The sequence below is a fragment of the Hyaena hyaena genome, unplaced genomic scaffold, assembly GCF_003009895.1.
Source record: "Hyaena hyaena isolate Hyena2069 unplaced genomic scaffold, ASM300989v1 scaffold_443, whole genome shotgun sequence".
NCBI classification, from domain to species: Eukaryota; Metazoa; Chordata; class Mammalia; order Carnivora; family Hyaenidae; genus Hyaena; species Hyaena hyaena.
In genome coordinates, this window is record NW_024081075.1 from 673,439 (window position 1) to 691,552 (window position 18,114).

An 18,114-nucleotide genomic window follows, 5' to 3' on the forward strand; every position below is an offset into this window, starting at 1 on the left:
GGGGGGGGGGGGGGGGGGGGGTGGCAGGGACAAGACTGAGGGGGAGGCTGAGCCTGAGGGATTCATCACTCACGGAAATACCAGCTCAGGTTCAAGGCAAGACTTCTTTCTTCAAGGTCTCTCTCCAGGACATCGTTTGCCAAGTAACAAAATCGGGGCACATATGACCCTGACGACTCCGTAAAAACCCCGAGCACACGGGCTTCGCTCCTTACTCCACACTTAGACTGGACGGCCACGGCGAGTCCAGAGATGGTCCCCTGCTCCCGGCGGCCTGCCCACCTCCAATCAGACCTCCCATGCCACTGCCGACTGGTAAAACCAGAAAACCCAGGCAATTCATAAAACCAGAGAAAGATCTTCACCAAACGTCAGAATGCTGAAAGGATCCTCTAAAAAGGGCAAGTTGTCCCTACTTCCGCAGGTGTGTGGGCCCAGCGTGTGGACCCTCCTGTGCGTGGGAGCCACCACGAGAATGCTCCACATGCCACGGCTCGCGTGCACGGAAACACGTACACACGCACACGCACGCTCGCACGGGCCGCCCGGGGGAGTCTCCTTCCTCAGCTGAACTTGAAAGGCACCTGCCGCCCCGTGTTCTGACCATCAAGGAGAGGAGAGGCAGTGGGCTGACGGGTGCAGCTGGCCGGCCCGTTCCGGGGGCGCCACTGGCCTCTGCTGCTCGCCTGGGGCATAGCAGCCGGTCAGCCGCAGCCTCCCAGCCACCGTGCCGCCGGCATCACCGCCCAGCCCAACCCCTCTGTCCACCCAGCGGCCCCGCTGCACGCTCTACTTCGGAGGCTTCAAGACTGGAGGATGCAGAATTTTCCAGAAACTTTAAACACTGTGTCCTCACTAACGCATCATCCCCGGCCGCATGCCCCACACAGCAGGAGACACACGGTGAGGGAGGCTGAAGCTGAGCAGGAGAGGCCCTGGGCTCCTCCAGACGTGGGACACGTGCTGCGTCACGCGGCCAGTAGGGCAGTGGAGGCTTTTGGGGGAAGGAGCTAAGCCCAGACAAGGCCGTTCTGGAGGCCGTTTTCCACGGTGTGACCAGTTCTGCGGGTCACCACGACCGAGCTGCTCTGGGCAGAGCACGGCCTGTGGGACGTGGCCCCACCGCTACAGGGACGTCCCACCACCCGGCACTGGCCAGGGACAGGCAGGCCACGGGGAGGACACGGGAGAGGGACTCATTCCCAAACCATGGCCGCAAAGCACTCGGGCTCTGACTTCAGGGCTCACCTCTGCCCAGTGACACGAGGGCCCCTTCCAAGCAGATCGTGCAGGGGCCTGGGAGCGGGCGCTCGCGGCCTCCTGACCTGCTGGCTGACTGTGAGCAGGGACATATAACACTGTCCCCTGGAGGAGGGCTGGGGGGACGGAATCGCGTAATGTGCTATGAGCCACTGCCCGGCCCACGGCCCGGGCCGCCGTGAACTCCCACGTCCACCATTCATCATTCTCATCCACACGTCGATCATTCGCTGTGGTCGTGTCACCAGGCTTCCGTGGGCCTGACTGGACACACAACAGGGAAATCTGAGCAGCCTGGCCCTCGAAGGCGGTGGAGGCTGAGCCCGGCCAGGCGATCCACGACCCCAGGGCCACGCTGCTCCCGGCGAAACTCTCCCTGCCGCGTCAGGGGCGAGAAGGCCATTTATCACCTGTGCTGTCAGTCCTGTAAGGAGTCCACGGACCCACACGTGGCTCACACATGGTGCAGCAGCCAGACTTTTCAGAGAAACCCGCAGAGGCTGTGTGACAACCTTCATATCAGACACATCTTCTGTGCCCAAGACACATCTTCCGCAAGGCCGTATTTAACCTTCCTGACCTCTGGGGGCCTGAGCACCCTCTCCTACCCTGGGAAGGGAGGGCTCCAGCAAGTGGATCTACAACCATCCTGGAGCCTGGGTGCAGCGCCCCCCATGCAGCTTCACGACTGAGCCGGGACGGCTCCCCCTTCCCCCCCTCCCCAACAGCAAAGGGGCACTGGGGCTGTGGTCGCATGCGGTGACGCCTCCAGGAGCAGCTGTGGTCACTGCCACCGCCACCACCCCTGCACTGCTGTTACAACACCAGGCTCCCCTGAGCCGCCGTCTACACCTGGGACAGGTCCCCTCTCCACACCTGTGACGTCCCCCACGGGACTCAAGCAGATGGGGCGGGTTCGGAAGGCACGTGTGACCCTCTCCGCCTGCAGGCTCGGCTTCAATGTTCGCTCAGGGGAGCCCCTCCTCCTGCACCGCCCGTGGCGGGGCTCCCCACCTCCGGTCTCCTCCTGGAGCTTGCCGCAACGTGCAGTGACTGTTACCTGCTTCTGTGTGTTGCCCGTTCTGCATGGTGAGCAGCGCCCGTGCCGCCCACCACCGCCCCCGACACCCAGCCCAAAGCCTGAACAGAAGCTTGTATTTGGGGCAGGTGAACAAAGCCAGGAAACACCGACCCACGGGGTAGGGGGCAGAAGCAGGGCATCAGCAGGGCCACGGCCACCACCCGGTGTGGAGACAGAAGGCACAGGTTCGAGTCCCGGCTCTGCCACCTGCCACCTGGGCCAGTCACCTGCCTGTTAGGGCTCGGACACTTGTCCTTAAGACAGAGACCGAAATGAAGGAAGGACAAGGAGGCGGAGGGAAAATGGGGGGGTCAGATGAGACCAATAATCTAACTTCGCCCATGAACCCCAGGGTTCCTTGAAGGTGAGGAGACCCCCGCGTGTCCCCAGCCCCACTGCTTGGACCAGAGCCACACGCTCTCATCGGCCCTGGACATGTGGCTCCCACACCGGCCGTGTCTGGGAAGGAAGTGCCCCGGGACTGAGACACGCTTTGCGACGACCCGTCTGCCGCTCCGTGGCCGTCCTCGGGTCTGAGATGCACCAGCCACACACGTGCTCGGCCACAGAGCGACCCCGCCCGCCGCCAAGGCCCACCTCATCGAAGACGATCCTGGACGGCTGCTCCACCGGCCTCACAGCAGTCTTCCACGTCCTCCCGAAAAAGTGTCGGTAGGTGATGTCGAAGAGGGACACGCGCAAACAGCAGCCCACGTCCGAGAGCACCTCCAGCTCCCCCTGCGAGAGACAGAAGGTGCAGCCCTGAAGGCTTCCTGGCGTCGTGAGCCATCCCGCACGCTGACCGACCAGCCTGGGAGAAACGGGGCGCTCAGCACCCACCCCCAATTTAGGTGTCAGTCCCCCTGGGGGAGCTGCCTCTCTCCCGGGGCCAGTGCTCTTGGGGGGGGGGGGGTGCATGCATCAAAGTGCTTGGCCTCCCCTGGCCAATCAGAGGACTGAAGTCCCGAGGTACAGACAAGGACAGAAGTCTCACCCAGTGCCGAGACACAAGCAGCCAGGGCTGAAGAGACAGGTACCTGAGGCCACACGGACCCAAGAGAGAACAAGTCCAGGTTCCAGCACATGAGACCCTTGATCGAGCCACACCCGAAGTTTGTACCAACTATAGATTTGTCTGTTGTGTGAGTTCTCTCTAACTTAAGCTGTTTTGAATGGGGTTGTCTTTATTATCTGCAAACAAAGGAGTCCTTCTTGATATAATCAAACTCTACACCCTCAACTTGTCAGAACTGTTTTGGGGTTTTGGGGTGGCATTAGCAAAGGAAAAGCAGATCTTTGAGGACTGAGAAGTCATGGCTACTAACATAGACAAAACGACCAGACACTGTAAAAACAATCCATTTCCCAGGCCACACCACCTACAGTGAGGCTCTCCTTTGGTCTTTAGTGCCTCTGTGACTGGTGGCTCTTGCCGTCTGCCCTGGGACCAAGAAATGGTTTTCATTCATTCATTCATTCATTCATTCATCAAACATTAAGCATCCACTTGATGCATCTCGTCTGTGCCAGGCACTGTTCAGGCACTAGTGATACAACAGGGAACAGGGGGCTCACATGAAATTGGGGAGACAGTGGTTGTGCATTTTAACAGGGCGGCCAGGGAAGGTCCGGGGAAGACGATGTGTGAGCTGAGAACGAAGCAGAGGGTGGACGTCAGGCAGAAGGAGCAGCGAAGCGAAGGCCCTGGGGCAGAGGTGAGCTGGGGTTCTCAGCAACCCTGGAGAGTTAACTAGTTAACTAGTTTTCTTACTCTGTGTTCTTCGTGCTCCGGCACGTGGGGCCTCACTGACAGGAGGCTGCCCCCACCAAGGGCTGGCTGACTCCTCGACAGTCAGTGACTTACCTTCCAGAAGGTCTCTGATATGCGACCCAACCAATCCAGAGTGCAGACTCCCACCTGGCCCCTTTCTGGCTCCTAGACTCCAGGAGGCCACTGAAATGACTCACACCCGCCAATCCTCACCCCGCCTTGTGCATTCCTTCCCATGAAAACCACAGTGAGGCCTCTTGGCCACGGTCTCCCCGGCTGCTCTGCCTCCTGACAGACCCCGTGACACCCTGGTGCCACACAGCATGGCCCTATGTGGCCTGGCATACCCCGCCTCTTGGGAACAGTAAAAAATGGTCTTCTCAATGTTGCCTCACCCCATACAGGTTTTTTTTTTTAAGTTTATTTGAAAGACACACAGAGAGAGAGAGAGCAAGAATGGGGGAGGGAGAGAGAGAGAGAGAGAGAATCCCAAGCAGGCTTCACACTGTCAGCACAGAGCCCACCAATATGGGGCTTGATCCCACATGACCTGAACCAAAATCAAGAGTTGGATGCTCAACTGACAGAGCCACCCAGGCACCTCTCCCAGCATAAGTTTTAGAACAAGGACCCCCCATTGGGGGGGTGGCTCAGTGGGTTAAGCGTCCCACTTTGGCTCAGGTCATGATCTCAGAGTCTGTGAGTTCAAGCCCCATGTCAGGCTCTGTGCTGACAGATCAGAGCCTGGAACCTGCTTCAGATTCTCGGTCTCCCTCTCTGCCACTCCTCCACTCTTGCTGTGTGTGTGTCTCAAAAATAAATAAATATTAAAATAATATAAATAAATATTAAAATGGTAATAATAATAAATAAAACAAGCCCCTTGTATAACTGCAGCGACTGTGAGGGAAGAGGGAGGGGCCAGATGTGTCATTTAACTAGGGGGAGGGTGGTCCTCACAATGTACAGTGTATCAAACCCCTCACTGGGCATCCTAAATAGCTCACAATTGTTATGTCAATTTCACACCCTCCAGCCAGCACCGGGAGCTCAGCAAGGATGAGGACGGGCTGCATGCGGAACGTGAGGGACAGAGCCACAGCACCCGGAAGGATGGGGTGGTCAGCTGCCTCGGGGTACCCAGGCTTCGCCCGGGTCTAGCGCTGCGAGTCCCATGTCGCTAGCCCCTAGCAAAGGATGCTGGCAATGTTTTCTGTCCCCGGCAGCTGGGAGAGAGGTGGTCGAGTGCGGAAGCCGGACGACAGCAAACATGTAGGGAGGAGGCATCCAGGCCTAGTTTCAATCCCGGAGCTGCAGGGACCTCTGCACACCTCTTCTCAGGAAGCTCTCTGGCCCGTGGCTCACCCCCATCCCTTCCCTGATGACCTCCACCATCTGGACCCCTGCCAGTCCCCTGACCATGCTTTCTTTCTTTCCCCAAAGTTCATCCGGTTCTCTGCTGCCCCCAACTGAGTGTGCGCTACCAGAGGGTAAGAGCCCAGAGCATTCTCCTCGCTGCCCCTGCTCCGTCCTTGGGGCCTAGAACCAGACCTTGACCCTGTACTCCGTGCACTGGTCCCCAGGGGCCTGGCCCTATGCCTCCCCTCAGCCCCTCGGCCCCCCTTCTTCTCCCCCTTCTCCTTCCCCGCCCCTCCTCCCCGTGCTCCGATCCCCTCCTCCTTCCCTTCCCCTCCCTTCCCCTCCCCCCTCCTCCCCCCTCCCTCCTTCCTCTTCCTCCTGCTCTCAGAGAAGTAAGCACCAGCCACGTCCCGCTAACTCCCAAACCTCTCTTGCTGACCTAGACTTCTTCCCAGACCTCCAGGCCCTAAGCACCCCTCCACCTCTATGTGACTCTGTACCATTTCTAATCAGGTAAGTTTCTAAACCGTCTCTGCTGTTGTGTGAAGACAGTCCCCTGCACCGCTGCACACATACAATGATGTCAGGAAACATCACTGGAACTGGAATAGCCAAAGCAAAGAACAATCAACGTTCATGGTAAAGTTAAACTCCGTGGAAAAGGTAAGTGGGACAGCAGGAAGGCATACTAAAGTTATTAAGAAAGTGTCCTGAGTCCCAGATAAACATATTTTTAGCCAACAACTTTCACAGGGAAGTTTGCTATCACCTAAAGTTGTCAGTTCCCAAAATAACTAAACTCTACAAACTTTCTAAGACTATGCATTTTACACCTGTTTCCTACTTGGTCTTCTTTTATTTATTCTTTTTTTTGTTTTGTTTTGTTTTTAATTTTTTAAAGAGGCTTCACATCCAGCATAAGGGCCCAACGCGGGGCCTGAACTCACAACCCCAATATCAAGACCTGAGCTGAGATCGAGAGACAGATGCTTAACCAACTGAGCCACCCAGATGCCCCAATTTCTTTTAAATGCTATCTTTTCACTGGTTTCTTATATATACGGCTGACCCTTGAACAACACAGATTTGAACCGCACGGGTCAACCTACAGGCACTTTTTTTTATAAACACATAATAGGACGAAGGATGTGTTTTCCTTGTGATTTTCTTAATAGCATCTCCTCTCCTCTAGCTGACTTTATTGTAAGAAGACAGTGTATAGTACATATAGCATACAAGACACATGTTAATCAACTGTTGACATTATTGGGAAGGCTTCTGGTCAACAGTAGGCTATTAGTAATTAAGTTTTAGGGGAGTCGAAAGTTATATGCAGATTTTTTCCTGTGAGGGGTCAGCACCCCAACCCCCATATTGTTCAAGAGTCAACTGTAAAACCTGTAAAAAACTGTAAAACTTAGGGTTCCTGTGTTAAACCCCATCTGATCATAAGGTACTATCCTTTATGTATATCACTAGATCCTATGTCCTAATGTTTTGAGGACTTTTGTGTTAATATTCATGATCCTGTACTTGTCTCATGATATTCTTGCCTGATTTGGTTATCGGTTACAAGGCCTCAAAAGAAAAAAAAAAAAATTAAAAAAAAAAAAAAACAACAACACTGGAAAGCATTCTCTCCTCTTGTATTTTCTGAAAGTTTGTTCTAGAATTCACACTATTGCTTCTTTTAATATTTTATAACATCCAACAGTGAAGCATTTAAGTCGAGAATTTTCTTTATAGGAAGATGTTCCATTATGAATTGTTTCTTTAATGAATATAGGACTATTTAGATTTTCTATTTCCTCAGGGCACCTGGGTGGCTCAGTCGGTTAAGCATCTGACCTCAGCTCAGGTCATGATCTCACAGTTCATGGGTTCAAGACCCATGTCAGGCTCTGTGCTGACAGCTCAGAGCCTGGAACCTGCTTCAGATTCTGCGTCTCCCTCTCTCTCTGCCCCTCCCCCACTCATACACAGTCTCTCTCTGTCTCAAAAATAAACATTAAAAAAATTTTTTTAATAAGATTTTCTATTTCCTCTAGTGTCATCTTTGGTAAATTATGCTTTTCAAGAATTTCTCCATTTGAACTAAGTTATCAAATTTATTGGCACAAATAAGTTATTCATAATATCCTTGATTAGCTTTATTTTTTTAATGTTTTTTCATTTTTTTGAGAGACAGAAAGATTGACTGGAGGAGTGGCAGAGAGAAGGAGACAGAATCCAAAGCCGGCTCCAGACTCTGAGCTGTCAGTGCAGAGCCCAATGTGGGGCTCGAACTCACAAATGTGAGATCATGACCTGAGCCGAAGTCGGTTGCTTAACCGACTGAGCCACCCAGGCGCCCCTCCCTTGATTATCTTTTTAAACGTCTGTAAGATATACTATAATACTCCCTTCCTTCCTAATATTGGTAATCTGTGTTTTCTCTCTCTTTGCTCATGATCAGTCTTGTAGGAGTTTATTTTATTAAGCTTCCCAAAGAACCAACTTGTGGCTTTGCTGATTTTCCTCTACTATTTGCCTTTTTCTCTACTATGGCTAAATGAGCAGAAACCTACCATTTCCTTCTTACATTTCCTTTGGGTTTAACTTGTTCTTCTTGGGGAGATTCAGAGGGAGGAAAGAGGTCATTGATTTCATACCTTTCTTCTCCCTTAACATAGTCACAGAAAACTATACGTTTCCTTCAAAGGACTAAAATAGCTGCACCTCATAAATTTTGGTATGTTGTTCCATTACTCAATTCAAAGTATTTTCTCATTTCCCCATGAATTCTTCTTGGACTCATGGGTTAGTTAGTAGTATGTTGTTTAATTTCCTGCTATGTGAGGATACTATGAATACCATAGTAGTCAGTTGACACATACATATTCCATAAATTTCAATCATTTTAAATCCATTGAGACTATTTCCATGTCCCCGCCTATGGTCTATCTCGGTGAACGTTCCACATGCACTTGAGAAGAACGTGTACTCTATTTGTTGGTTATAGTGTTTAAGGGATGACAGCCAGGTCAGGGTGGTTGGTGGTGGTTAGATCTTCCAGATCATTATGGGGTTTTGTCTGTTTTGGTTTTGGCTTTTGGTTTATGTGTCCTATCAGTTAGTGAGAGAGAAGAGTTCAAAGTCTCCAGTTGTGATGGTGCATCTGACAGGGCTCCCTTTAGTTCTGCACGATTTTGTGTCACTGGGTGCTGTGCACAGAAGAACTGGCACCTCTGGCCCAGCTGTTACGCTTTGAAAGGCCAGTCCACGAGGCCGGCCCTCGGCTGGATGCTGGGACTTCCCATCACCACGATAACAGCCCACTGTGGAGGCCCACCTGACCAGTCCCCAAAACATCCAGAGTCACTGGTGAGCTTCCTTGGCTGGGAACATTCCCACGTGTAGTAATGATTGTTGTTGGGAAAACCAAATGCATCCTGTGGGAGGGGCCCCTGAAGCACGTGCCTCCCTATCCCCCCACACCTGCCCCATGGCTCATCTTGCTCTGTACCCTTTCACTGTAGTAAATCCCTCCTGTGAGACGATCACATGCCGAGACACATGAGTCTTCCCAAGGAATCACTGACCCTGAGGGGTCTTACAGGCCCCGAGAGAGGTGCATACACACTGAGAGCCGTCATATCTTCTTGACTGCCATCATCATAATGAAATGCCCCTTTTGGGACGCTTGGGTGGCTCAGTTGAGCTTCTGACTCTTGATTTTGGCTCAGGGCATCATCTCGCAGTTCGTGAGTTTGAGCCCTGCATCCAGCTCTGCTCTGACAGCACAGAGCCTACGTGGGAATCTCTCTCTCTCTCTCTCTCTCAAACTAAACAGGCTTTTAAAAAAATGCCCCTTATCTCTGGTAATACTCTTCACGTTGAAATTGACTTTTATCTAACCTCAGTACAACACAAAGATTTCTTACAGGGTGTAGTATGTGGCTTATCTTTTCTCCATTCTTTGACTTACAATTCATGTCTTTCTGTTTATTTATTTTTAAAATTTTTTAATGTTTTATTTATTTCTGAGAGAGAGAGAGAGAGAGAGAGAGAGAGAGAGAGAGACAGCATGAGCAAGGGAGGGTCAGAGAGAGAGAGGGAGACACAGAATCCGAAACAGGCTCCAGGCTCTGAGCGAGCTGTCAGCACAGAACCGATGCGGGGCTCGAACCCACGAACCATGAAATCATGACCTGAGCAAAAGGTGGAAGCTTAGCTGACTGAGCCCCCAGGCACCCCCATGTCTTTCTGTTTAAAGTGTGCTTTTTATAAACAGCCTACAATCGGGCCTTAAACAATAACTGCTAATATATGACTCTGAATCAGGAATTCCACTTATAGGACTCATTCTACAGACATACGTGTACATGAAAAAAAATCCCATATAAATGAGGTTATTCACTGTAGCCGTGTCTGTGATAGCAAACTGGGAAAAAACTCTATATGTTCGTCCATAAGGGGCTGAATAAATGAATGCAGAATCACCCAAACCAAGAAATACTGTGTTGTCTTCAGAGAGAATGAAATTCTTCATGTAATGACATGAACATCTGTAAGACCAATTGTTAAGAATGTTTTTAAAGCATGATAATACAAGTATATCTATTTGTTGTATTTGCTTCAAATTTCTGGAAACTTATACCAAAAAACAAGTCACATCGGCTGTGTCTAGGCTGGGACACTGGGGCCTTAGGGATTCCGTGAAATGATACACTTTCCCGGTGCACCCTTATGACTTCTGCACTATGATAATCACCTTTTCAAAAATAAATAAATACAGGGGCGCCTGGGGGGCTCAGTCAGCTGAGCGTACTTCAGCTCAGGTCATGATCTCGTGGCTGGTGAGTTCAAGCCCCATGTCGGGCTCTGTACTGACAGCTCAGAGCCTGGAGCTGCTTCAGATTCTGTGTCTCCCCCTCTTTCTGCCCCTCCCATGTTCATGCTCTGTCTCTCAATAATAAATAAAAACGTTTAAAAAAGTTTTTTAATAAAATAAATACAAATAAACGAAATACGTACAAATAAACAAAATAAAGTGGGACAGTGCACAAAATTTCCTTTGTAAAACTCCTAGGAGAGAGGACAGCGCTGTCCACTGTGGGCTCCTCCGAGGCAGGGCCCCACCCCCCGCACTGTGTGCCCGGCTCCGAGCCCAGCCGGCTGCCCAGAGCTGGACAGCCCGCACCATCGGCTCCTCTTCTGCCGGCCGCGCTTCGGGTCGAAGCAGAGGGTACAGGGGAGTGCTGGGCGGTACAGCTTGGGGACGGCAGCTACCGCGGTGCTAACACGGTGGCCTGCAGCCACAGCAGGCGCTGGATCAAAGGGCTCGGCGCTGCAGCCGGAGGCCGTGAATGCCTTCACAGTAGTGAGCTCTCACGCACCCGGCACCCCAGAGACTTAGAGTATGTGGAGAATCGCTCTACCTCCTGCAGCGGAGGACCCGGCCTCGCGAGGCCAAACCCCACAGTTACGTGTTCACGCTGGCATCCTTGCGTGCACCCCACTGGGCTTCACTAGAACCTTCCAGTCACGGGGTGTTCTGCGGGTGGGCGGCACAGAAGCACAAGCTTCTCCAGCAGGCTCCCTACCCCTGAAGGACACAGATGGCCCCGGAGCCACGGAGCAAGGGCCTGAGCATGCACGCGGCTTCTGCCAGGAAGTCCACGGCTCGGCCCTCCGGCAGTTCTAACTACCAAGCTGCAGCGGGCTGTGTTGAACCGTGCACGAGCCCAGCTCCTGCCAACGACCCAGCTCAAGTGACCCGAGAAATCAGATTACCAGGGTTTTAAAACTGCTCCGCGGAGGGCAGAAAAAACCTTTCCCCGGGGTCAAAAGTGCTGACCAAGTCGCTGAGTCATGTATTCTCTTTGCTGATGAGCCACTTTGCCTCCAGATACTGCCAAAGCCCAAGGTAATGGGTACAGTGGTAAGACCCACATAAATAAGTGAAAATCAATATCCTCTCAGCTGAGAGCAGCAGCAACATGCAGTTGACAATAAAAAGCAAATTTCTTTACCTGCTTAATTAGCGGCCCATCAAGCCACTTCAGGACGCACTGAAAGGCGGTCGATTCCTTCAAAGGCTGGCGTGCTCTCTGTGGGTGGGGAGGGACCAGCACGTTCTGGTCAAAAATCTTGAGCCAGTCATTCATTCTGCCAGTCGGAGGGTGACTGTGACTCGGTCCTCTAGGGTTACCTGCAGGATTTGTGTTCAAATAAACAAAGGAGTGGTAAGGGCCATGGTGTGCAGAGCACTTCTGAAAGCCACTCACTCACCTCCCACTGCACCATCCCCAAAACCCTCCCTCCGAACCCCAGTGCAGCACACGGGCACCCATTCTGTTGAGAGGAGATACTCTTTTCTGCAGTCCTTGGAGCAGAGAGGTCATCAGTGCAAAGCTGTCAGGGGCCACCTCCGGAGCAGCTTCCGCAAGACACACGTGGAAAACGAAGCAGAACAAAAGGACCGATGGGTTAGGTGTCCTGCTAAGAGACCCTGAAACCACCCAGGACAGCTCAGCTACGTGCAGTCAGTCTCTTGCGGCCAAAGCCGGTTTGGGACAGGCTTTGAATGCTCTGAGCTTCTTCGTGATGTGGCTCCACCGCGGATGTCATCCGCCTTCCAGGCACACAGGGACCTGAACCTTCTCTAGCCCCCTTTCCGCTGACACACAATCTTGGCTTCGATAAGAGGCTGAATTCTGTACACTCAAATGACTAGCAAGACAGGGCCGCGATTCGGGCTCCTAAGGCAGTTTGCTGCGGTTCCCCAGGGTCGTCAAGGGCCCACAAGGTCAAAGCTATTTTCACGATATCCGGATGTCATTGGGCTTTTTCTCTGTGCGGACAATTTGCGCTGAAGGGGCCAAGGCACCAGTGGGCAAAGCTCCTGGGGACTCAGGGCGCCCTCGGGGCAACAGCAGCAAACCCTTGGGGCCGCTGTGTGCCCTTCACCCCTCGCAGCGGAAAACAGGGCGACTTTGGTAAAGCTGTGACAATGACCCCTTCCTGGCCCGTGAGTACACACATCTCTACTATTTTGTGAGGAGGTGGGGAATCCACAAAAAAAAGCCCTTCTGCTGCAGAATGAAAGGTGAGGGTGGGCTCGGGGTCAGCCGGGTGTGATCTCCGCGCTGCACGGGGGGGGGTAAAAGACCAGCTGAGAGACAAGCCAAGAAACTTACACCAATGCAAAACAATCCTACTTCTTGCTAATTTTTTGTTCTGGAAAACAGTTGGCTTTCATAAAAGAAAAAAGTACACTTTAGGCTAACATGTAACAGGTCTGTCGCTATCTTTAAGTGAACGATAACACTGTTGATAGTTCTCAATTTCCATTCCTAATGCGGTAAATCCTGGTAGACGTTAAGCTCTTTGGAGTCCTCAACGATTCTGTAAAGCGTGAAGGGCTACTGCACAGCATGGCCGCTGTGTGGGGAGCGCAGCCCACAGGGCACAGACGTGACTGGCCTGAGACGCTCTCCCACACCCAGCGCGCCCTGGCACAGAGCCCTGCCCCCCATGGGAATGCCCCCACCCCCACCCCACAGCTCCCCGCAGGCCAGCATCCACCGAAGTATCCAGATCTGGGCTGTCCCCATGTGAGCAGGACAGCACACACACACTGGGGTTTTTGTCCTGCGTCACTCTGATCCGCATGATACCCCATTTGAAGGAATGAGCCTCCCGACCCCATGTGTGGGAAGGCCACCACGATTATGGGCAGAGCCCTTGAGTGCTGCGCTCACAGATGAACATGTGACCCACAGTGGGCAAACCATCGCCTTCCCTGAGGCTCCAGCCACAGTTTCCTCTGGAGAGGCTGTCTCTGCTCAGAGGGCAGGAGCTGCCCAGGCCAGCCTGGAGCCCTGGGGGCCACCTGCCACTCGAAGGAGAGCCTGTGGTCAAGGCCAGCCCAGGGGAGACTGGCAGAGGTAGGGGTGGGGAGGACCCAGACCTCCAGGTGGAGACAGCCTGATGGAAGGCAGCCCCATGCCCACCGGAGCCGAGATGCCAGGAAAAGCCCTTGAAGGCTTTCTGTGCTAAATAATCATCCCCAAAGATGTCCCTGTGCTAATCCCCAGAAGCTGTGAATGTGTGACTTCACATGGCAAAAGGGACTTTGGGGGCATGATTAATTAAGCCAAGGACCCTCGGGTGGGGAAAGTACCCTGGATTCCACAGAGGGGCCTGGTGAGGGACACAGGCAGGGGCAGAGGAAAGCTCACTGACCACCAAGCAGGGAGGATGGGGCCACAAGCCAAGAAGCTCAGACACCTCTAGAGGCCAGAGAAGGGGAGGAAAGAAATTCTCCCTAGAGACTTCAGGAAGAACACAGCCCTGCCCACACCTCGACCTTGGCCCAGTGAGACGGCCTTTGGACTTCTGACCCCCAGAACTGAAAGAGGAGAACCGCTGTCCTGAGCCACCCAGCACGTGGTACTGTTACAACCACAGGACACTCACACGGGTGTGCACTGCTCGGGTGTGCACCATTCGCAAGCCACAGAGGCCTGACACCCAGCAGGAGGGCCACCTGCCCAGGAGAGCGTCTGAAAGGCTCCCAGGGTCAGCTGCTGGGCTTCCCACGGGCACAGGGCCACCTGCATAAAGGGATCCATTTTCCTGTATCCTTGGTACCTGGCTCACCATCAGAACTCCCTACGCTTTCATAAAATCAAACTGAAGGCTCAATAAAGTTGACTCCCAAGCTTTTTTTTTTTTTTTAAGGGAAAATGTTTCCCCGCAGACTTCCGTTATAAAACTGAGATGGTAACTCATAGAGTGAGCGCTGCCACAGCCTGAAGCTCGCCGTGTGGGAAGGCCTTCCTGACTCAGGCAAAGCATCCCCTCTGGAAGGGGCCTCTGCACACTGCCGGGGTGTCTCCCCAGCTCTGGGGCCGTGCCCCCTCCCCTTGCAGGTCATTGCAGACTCTGCTCGCTTGCCCCAGATTCCTGACCCGGCACCTCCTTCCCCTCCCGCCGGCTATCGCACTTGGCCGGGCAGGTGCCGAGGAACGCTTGCGCTCTGGTCCACCTGGCAGGGACCGCGCATCACATCCGCGGGAGTGCCCTGGGCTGTACCAGCAGGACCCACACCGGGAAGAAGGACATCCGCTCTGAAGGGAACAGCCACCCAACCAAACTAGGGAGCTGGGCAGGTGGAGGTAGGCAGCGACACACAGTCCGAGTGGGCGGTGGAGGGAGAGAGGACACAGGAGACCAGGCTCCTGGGGGTGAAGACCAGGCAGGCACAGAGCTCTTCCCTTCCCTCCCTCCCAGCCCCCAGAGAACAGCTGCCACCTGACCCTCCCCCACTCCACCACCGCTCTGGCCTCGCTACAGTCCCTCACAGACACCATGTCCTCTCTGCTCCCCTCAACACACACACACACACACACACACACACACACACGGCCCCTAGAAAACCCCCACGCCTCCTTTAGAATTCAGATCTGATGCCACTTCCTCAGGGTGAGCACCCCCAGCCCCCACCAGGTGGTCCCCCACGAGGGAGCCTGTCACAGAAGTCACCAGGGTCCCTGAGGCTCCCCCATCTCTGTTGTCCTGCAAGACTGAGCTCAGTGAAGTCAGGGCTGGGTGCTCAGTGAGAATCTTTTCCAGTGATGAAGTATAAGTAAATTGTGCTGTGCAGGAATCACGACGGCTACAGAGGAAAGACATAAGGACCTCTCGGGACAGAGGAACAATAACGAGACAACGGTGAGGGCTCCACGCTTTGAGCCCATGGAAAGGGTGATCTGGGGCAAGAAAAACCACACAAGAAAATGCACCAGCTTTCACGAGTCCCCACTGTGAGCTGGGCCCCCATGAGCCTTTCCATGTATGCAATTCTGGCAACTGTGTAGACAAGTATCCCCGATGAGGCCAGTGAGACTCAGGGAAAGGGGCCAGGCCAAAGTTACACAGCTGGTCGCATGCGCCCTTTACAATCACAACCAGTGAGATGCTGGCCGAGGAGCGGAGGCTTACCCTCCGCTCTCCTCCGACTCCAGGGAAGTCTCGTGCTCTCCCTGCACCTGCACCTGTCTCCCACCTATAAGACCAGAGGCATGTGAGGTTTCCTAGAGGGCTCTGCTTCTGCACACCTATTCCGTTCCAGTGTGTGCCATAGTGATGACTGCCAAATACCCTGTCATTAAGAATCTAAAAATCCGGAGTGCCTGGGGGGGGCTCAGTCGGTTGAGCATCTCGATTTCAGCTCAGGTCATGATCTCGCAGTTTGTGAGTTCGAACCCCGTGTCCAGGTGCTGACGGCATGGAGCGTGCTTAGGATTCTCTCTCTCCCTCTCTCTCTCTCTGCCCCTCCCCCCCTCAAAAATAAACTTAAAAAAGAAAAATAATCTAAAACTTTCTAGTGGGAGAAAGACCAGGAAGCAAGTACGAGCAGCACATAAGAGTTGAGCCTAATCCAGTCTCTTTTTTTGTGGGGGGAGGGGGATGGGGGGCAGAAAGAAGAGGGGGCTTGGGTGCTGAACAGGTAAGCTGGGATGAAGTGTCACCAACAGCGGCTCACCAGAGAATGACACGGGCAGGAGCCACGAGGAGCTGGGCAGGAAGAGAGAAGCTTCTTTCCAAGAAGCGAACACAATCTGGGGTGCCTGCGCCCAAAAAAGCTTTGGGAAGCTTTTCTGGAAGTACGTGGAGTCCAGTTAAACGCTGCCTAGAATTTATTTGCTCCTTCAAGCAATCTTTGCATACCTACCACGTGCCAGGGCCTGGAGAAACCGCCCTGAACACGGCAGGCAAGCTCCCTGCCGCCGGGACAGGAGATAAGTTAGCACACCACGAAGACACGGTGTGATCTATGACAGAGGTGTGAGCGAGCAGCGAGCTGGGATGGAGACTCGGTTGGAAGTGGAGCCTACGGTCCACGATCACAGGACACACGCAGCACTGAGACCCAACGGCTCTCAGGAGCGGGTCTGAGAGTGCAGCCTTCCACGGAGACGGGCGGTGGAGACAGATGTGCACGGGTGGGGCCTCTGACTCAGAAGGCGCGCTTAGGAAGGAGGGCAAGCATTCGGGCTGCGGGAAGGGCCCAGGGGGCCAGCTCTTAAGCCGCTCGGGAAGTCTGCGGGATGGACGGCGGAAGGGAAGGCGGGAGCGGGTCCGGGGTCGGCCAGAGGCCGGCGGGACCCGCAGGGCAGCCAGAACCTCCTGCAAGAGCCAGTCTCGCAATCTCCGCTGGGCGGAGGCTCTGGGATGCTCCCGCCGGCGAGGAGGCCCCGGCCCGGGCACAAACACCCCGCAGGGGTCCCCCGCTGCTGTACGACCGGGAAAGGGCGGCGGGACGCCCAGGGCGGTGGGCCAACGTCAGGGTCTCGGCAAAGCCCGGATGGTCCGCACCGCGCTCGTCCTAAGCCGAGCGGCGGCTGAGGGACGCAGGGTCAAGGGCAGAGGGCGCGCAGGGTGAGCTCCAAGGAGCCGCAGTGAAACCCCGGGCCGCACCAAGGGTCAAGACAGGGGCGGCATGCCACTGACGCGGGCACCCTGTCCCCGCGGAGAGACGCACGGAGCACCCCCGGCCCGGGCCTGACCCGCTCGGCCGCCCGCAGCGCCCCGGGCCTCGTCCAACCTCCCCCGCGGCGCCAGCCAGCGTGGTGCCGCCCGCCGCGGGCTGCGTTACCTAGGAGACCGGCCCGCCGCGGCCGTGCCCCGGGCGCCGAGGCCCAAGCTGTCGAGGACGTGCCCCCACGACGGACGCGGAGCCCGCCGGTGCCCTCGGGAGCCCGCCGGAGCCCGCCGGAGCCGCAGGCCTAGGGTCCGGAGGACCCGCACAGGGTCGCCGGGGCCGCCGCCACCGCGGGAGGAGCCTCAGCAGGCGGCGCGCCGCGCGCCGGCTCCCGGAGCCCGCCCCGCGTCAGCGTGGCTGGCAGGGCCGAGGGACCAATCAGAGCCCGAGTCCAGAGGCTCCGCTCCGGTAGCGCCAGCCAATGGGCGCAGCGGCGGGCCCATCCTGATTTGCATGGCCGACGACCCCTTCAGCCAATTGGAATATGACTGGCGTGAAGGCCAACCAATGAAAAGCCAGTATAGGCGTGGCCCAGGGCGTCCCACGAGGTGAAGATGCTGCAGGCGGAACCTGGCGGAGCGAGCGGGATTCGGGGGCGCTAAAGTCGCCGGGGCAGGGCGGGAAGGAAGATCCGGAGCGGGGCACAGGATTCGGAGCTGGAGCCCCCAGGTGAGTGCCGGGGGACCCCGGCGGGCCGCGCTGGCCCCCGCCGTGCGCCCGGAGAGCAGCGGCGGGCGTCCGCGAGGCCCGCGCCGATTCTGCATCTCCTCCTCCACGGCGCGTCCCCGCGCCCGCCTCCGTCCTCACCTCCGTCTCCATCGTCTCCCTTCCCCCATCCCGCCCGACCTCTCAGCTCCCATCCCCGACCCCTGCCCCAAACTTCCTCCCTCCCCTCGTCCGGGTTGCCCTCCTCCCCGTCTCTGCCCCCTCCCCTCCCTGCAGCCTCGCCGCCCCCTGCCCCCAGCGCTCCTTCCCTACCCTTCCCGCGGCCTCTGCGCAGCCCCTTCCGAGCGCGCCCGGTCGCGGACCTCCCCGTCCCTCCTCCTTATTGCTCCCGAAGGCTCATCCTGCCGCGTCCTCCCGATCCCTGCCCCCATCCTCCCGTCCAGG

At 55.3% G+C, this 18,114-nt stretch overlaps 2 protein-coding genes across 7 annotated transcripts in view; one reads left to right on the plus strand and one right to left on the minus strand.

Moving 5' to 3' along the window:
• The window catches only part of NPHP4 (nephrocystin 4), a 106,599-nt gene extending 89,404 nt beyond the window's left edge, over positions 1–17,195 (minus strand). For all 3 annotated transcript variants that reach the window (XM_039253247.1, XM_039253246.1, XM_039253249.1), the window contains exons 1-3: positions 17,119–17,195; positions 11,486–11,664; positions 2,939–3,079 (exon numbers count right to left, since the gene is read on the minus strand). In XM_039253247.1, coding sequence (XP_039109178.1) covers positions 2,939–3,079; positions 11,486–11,620 — 276 coding nt within the window. In that variant the 5' untranslated portion in view covers positions 11,621–11,664; positions 17,119–17,195. The remainder of the gene's footprint in view (positions 1–2,938; positions 3,080–11,485; positions 11,665–17,118) is intronic.
• A 392-nt stretch (positions 17,196–17,587) lies between these two features.
• KCNAB2 (potassium voltage-gated channel subfamily A regulatory beta subunit 2) overlaps positions 17,588–18,114 on the plus strand; it is an 87,241-nt gene continuing 86,714 nt past the window's right edge. For all 4 annotated transcript variants that reach the window (XR_005531944.1, XR_005531945.1, XM_039253262.1 and 1 more), the window contains exon 1: positions 17,588–17,673. The gene's annotated coding sequence lies outside the window, so the exon portion shown is untranslated. The remainder of the gene's footprint in view (positions 17,674–18,114) is intronic.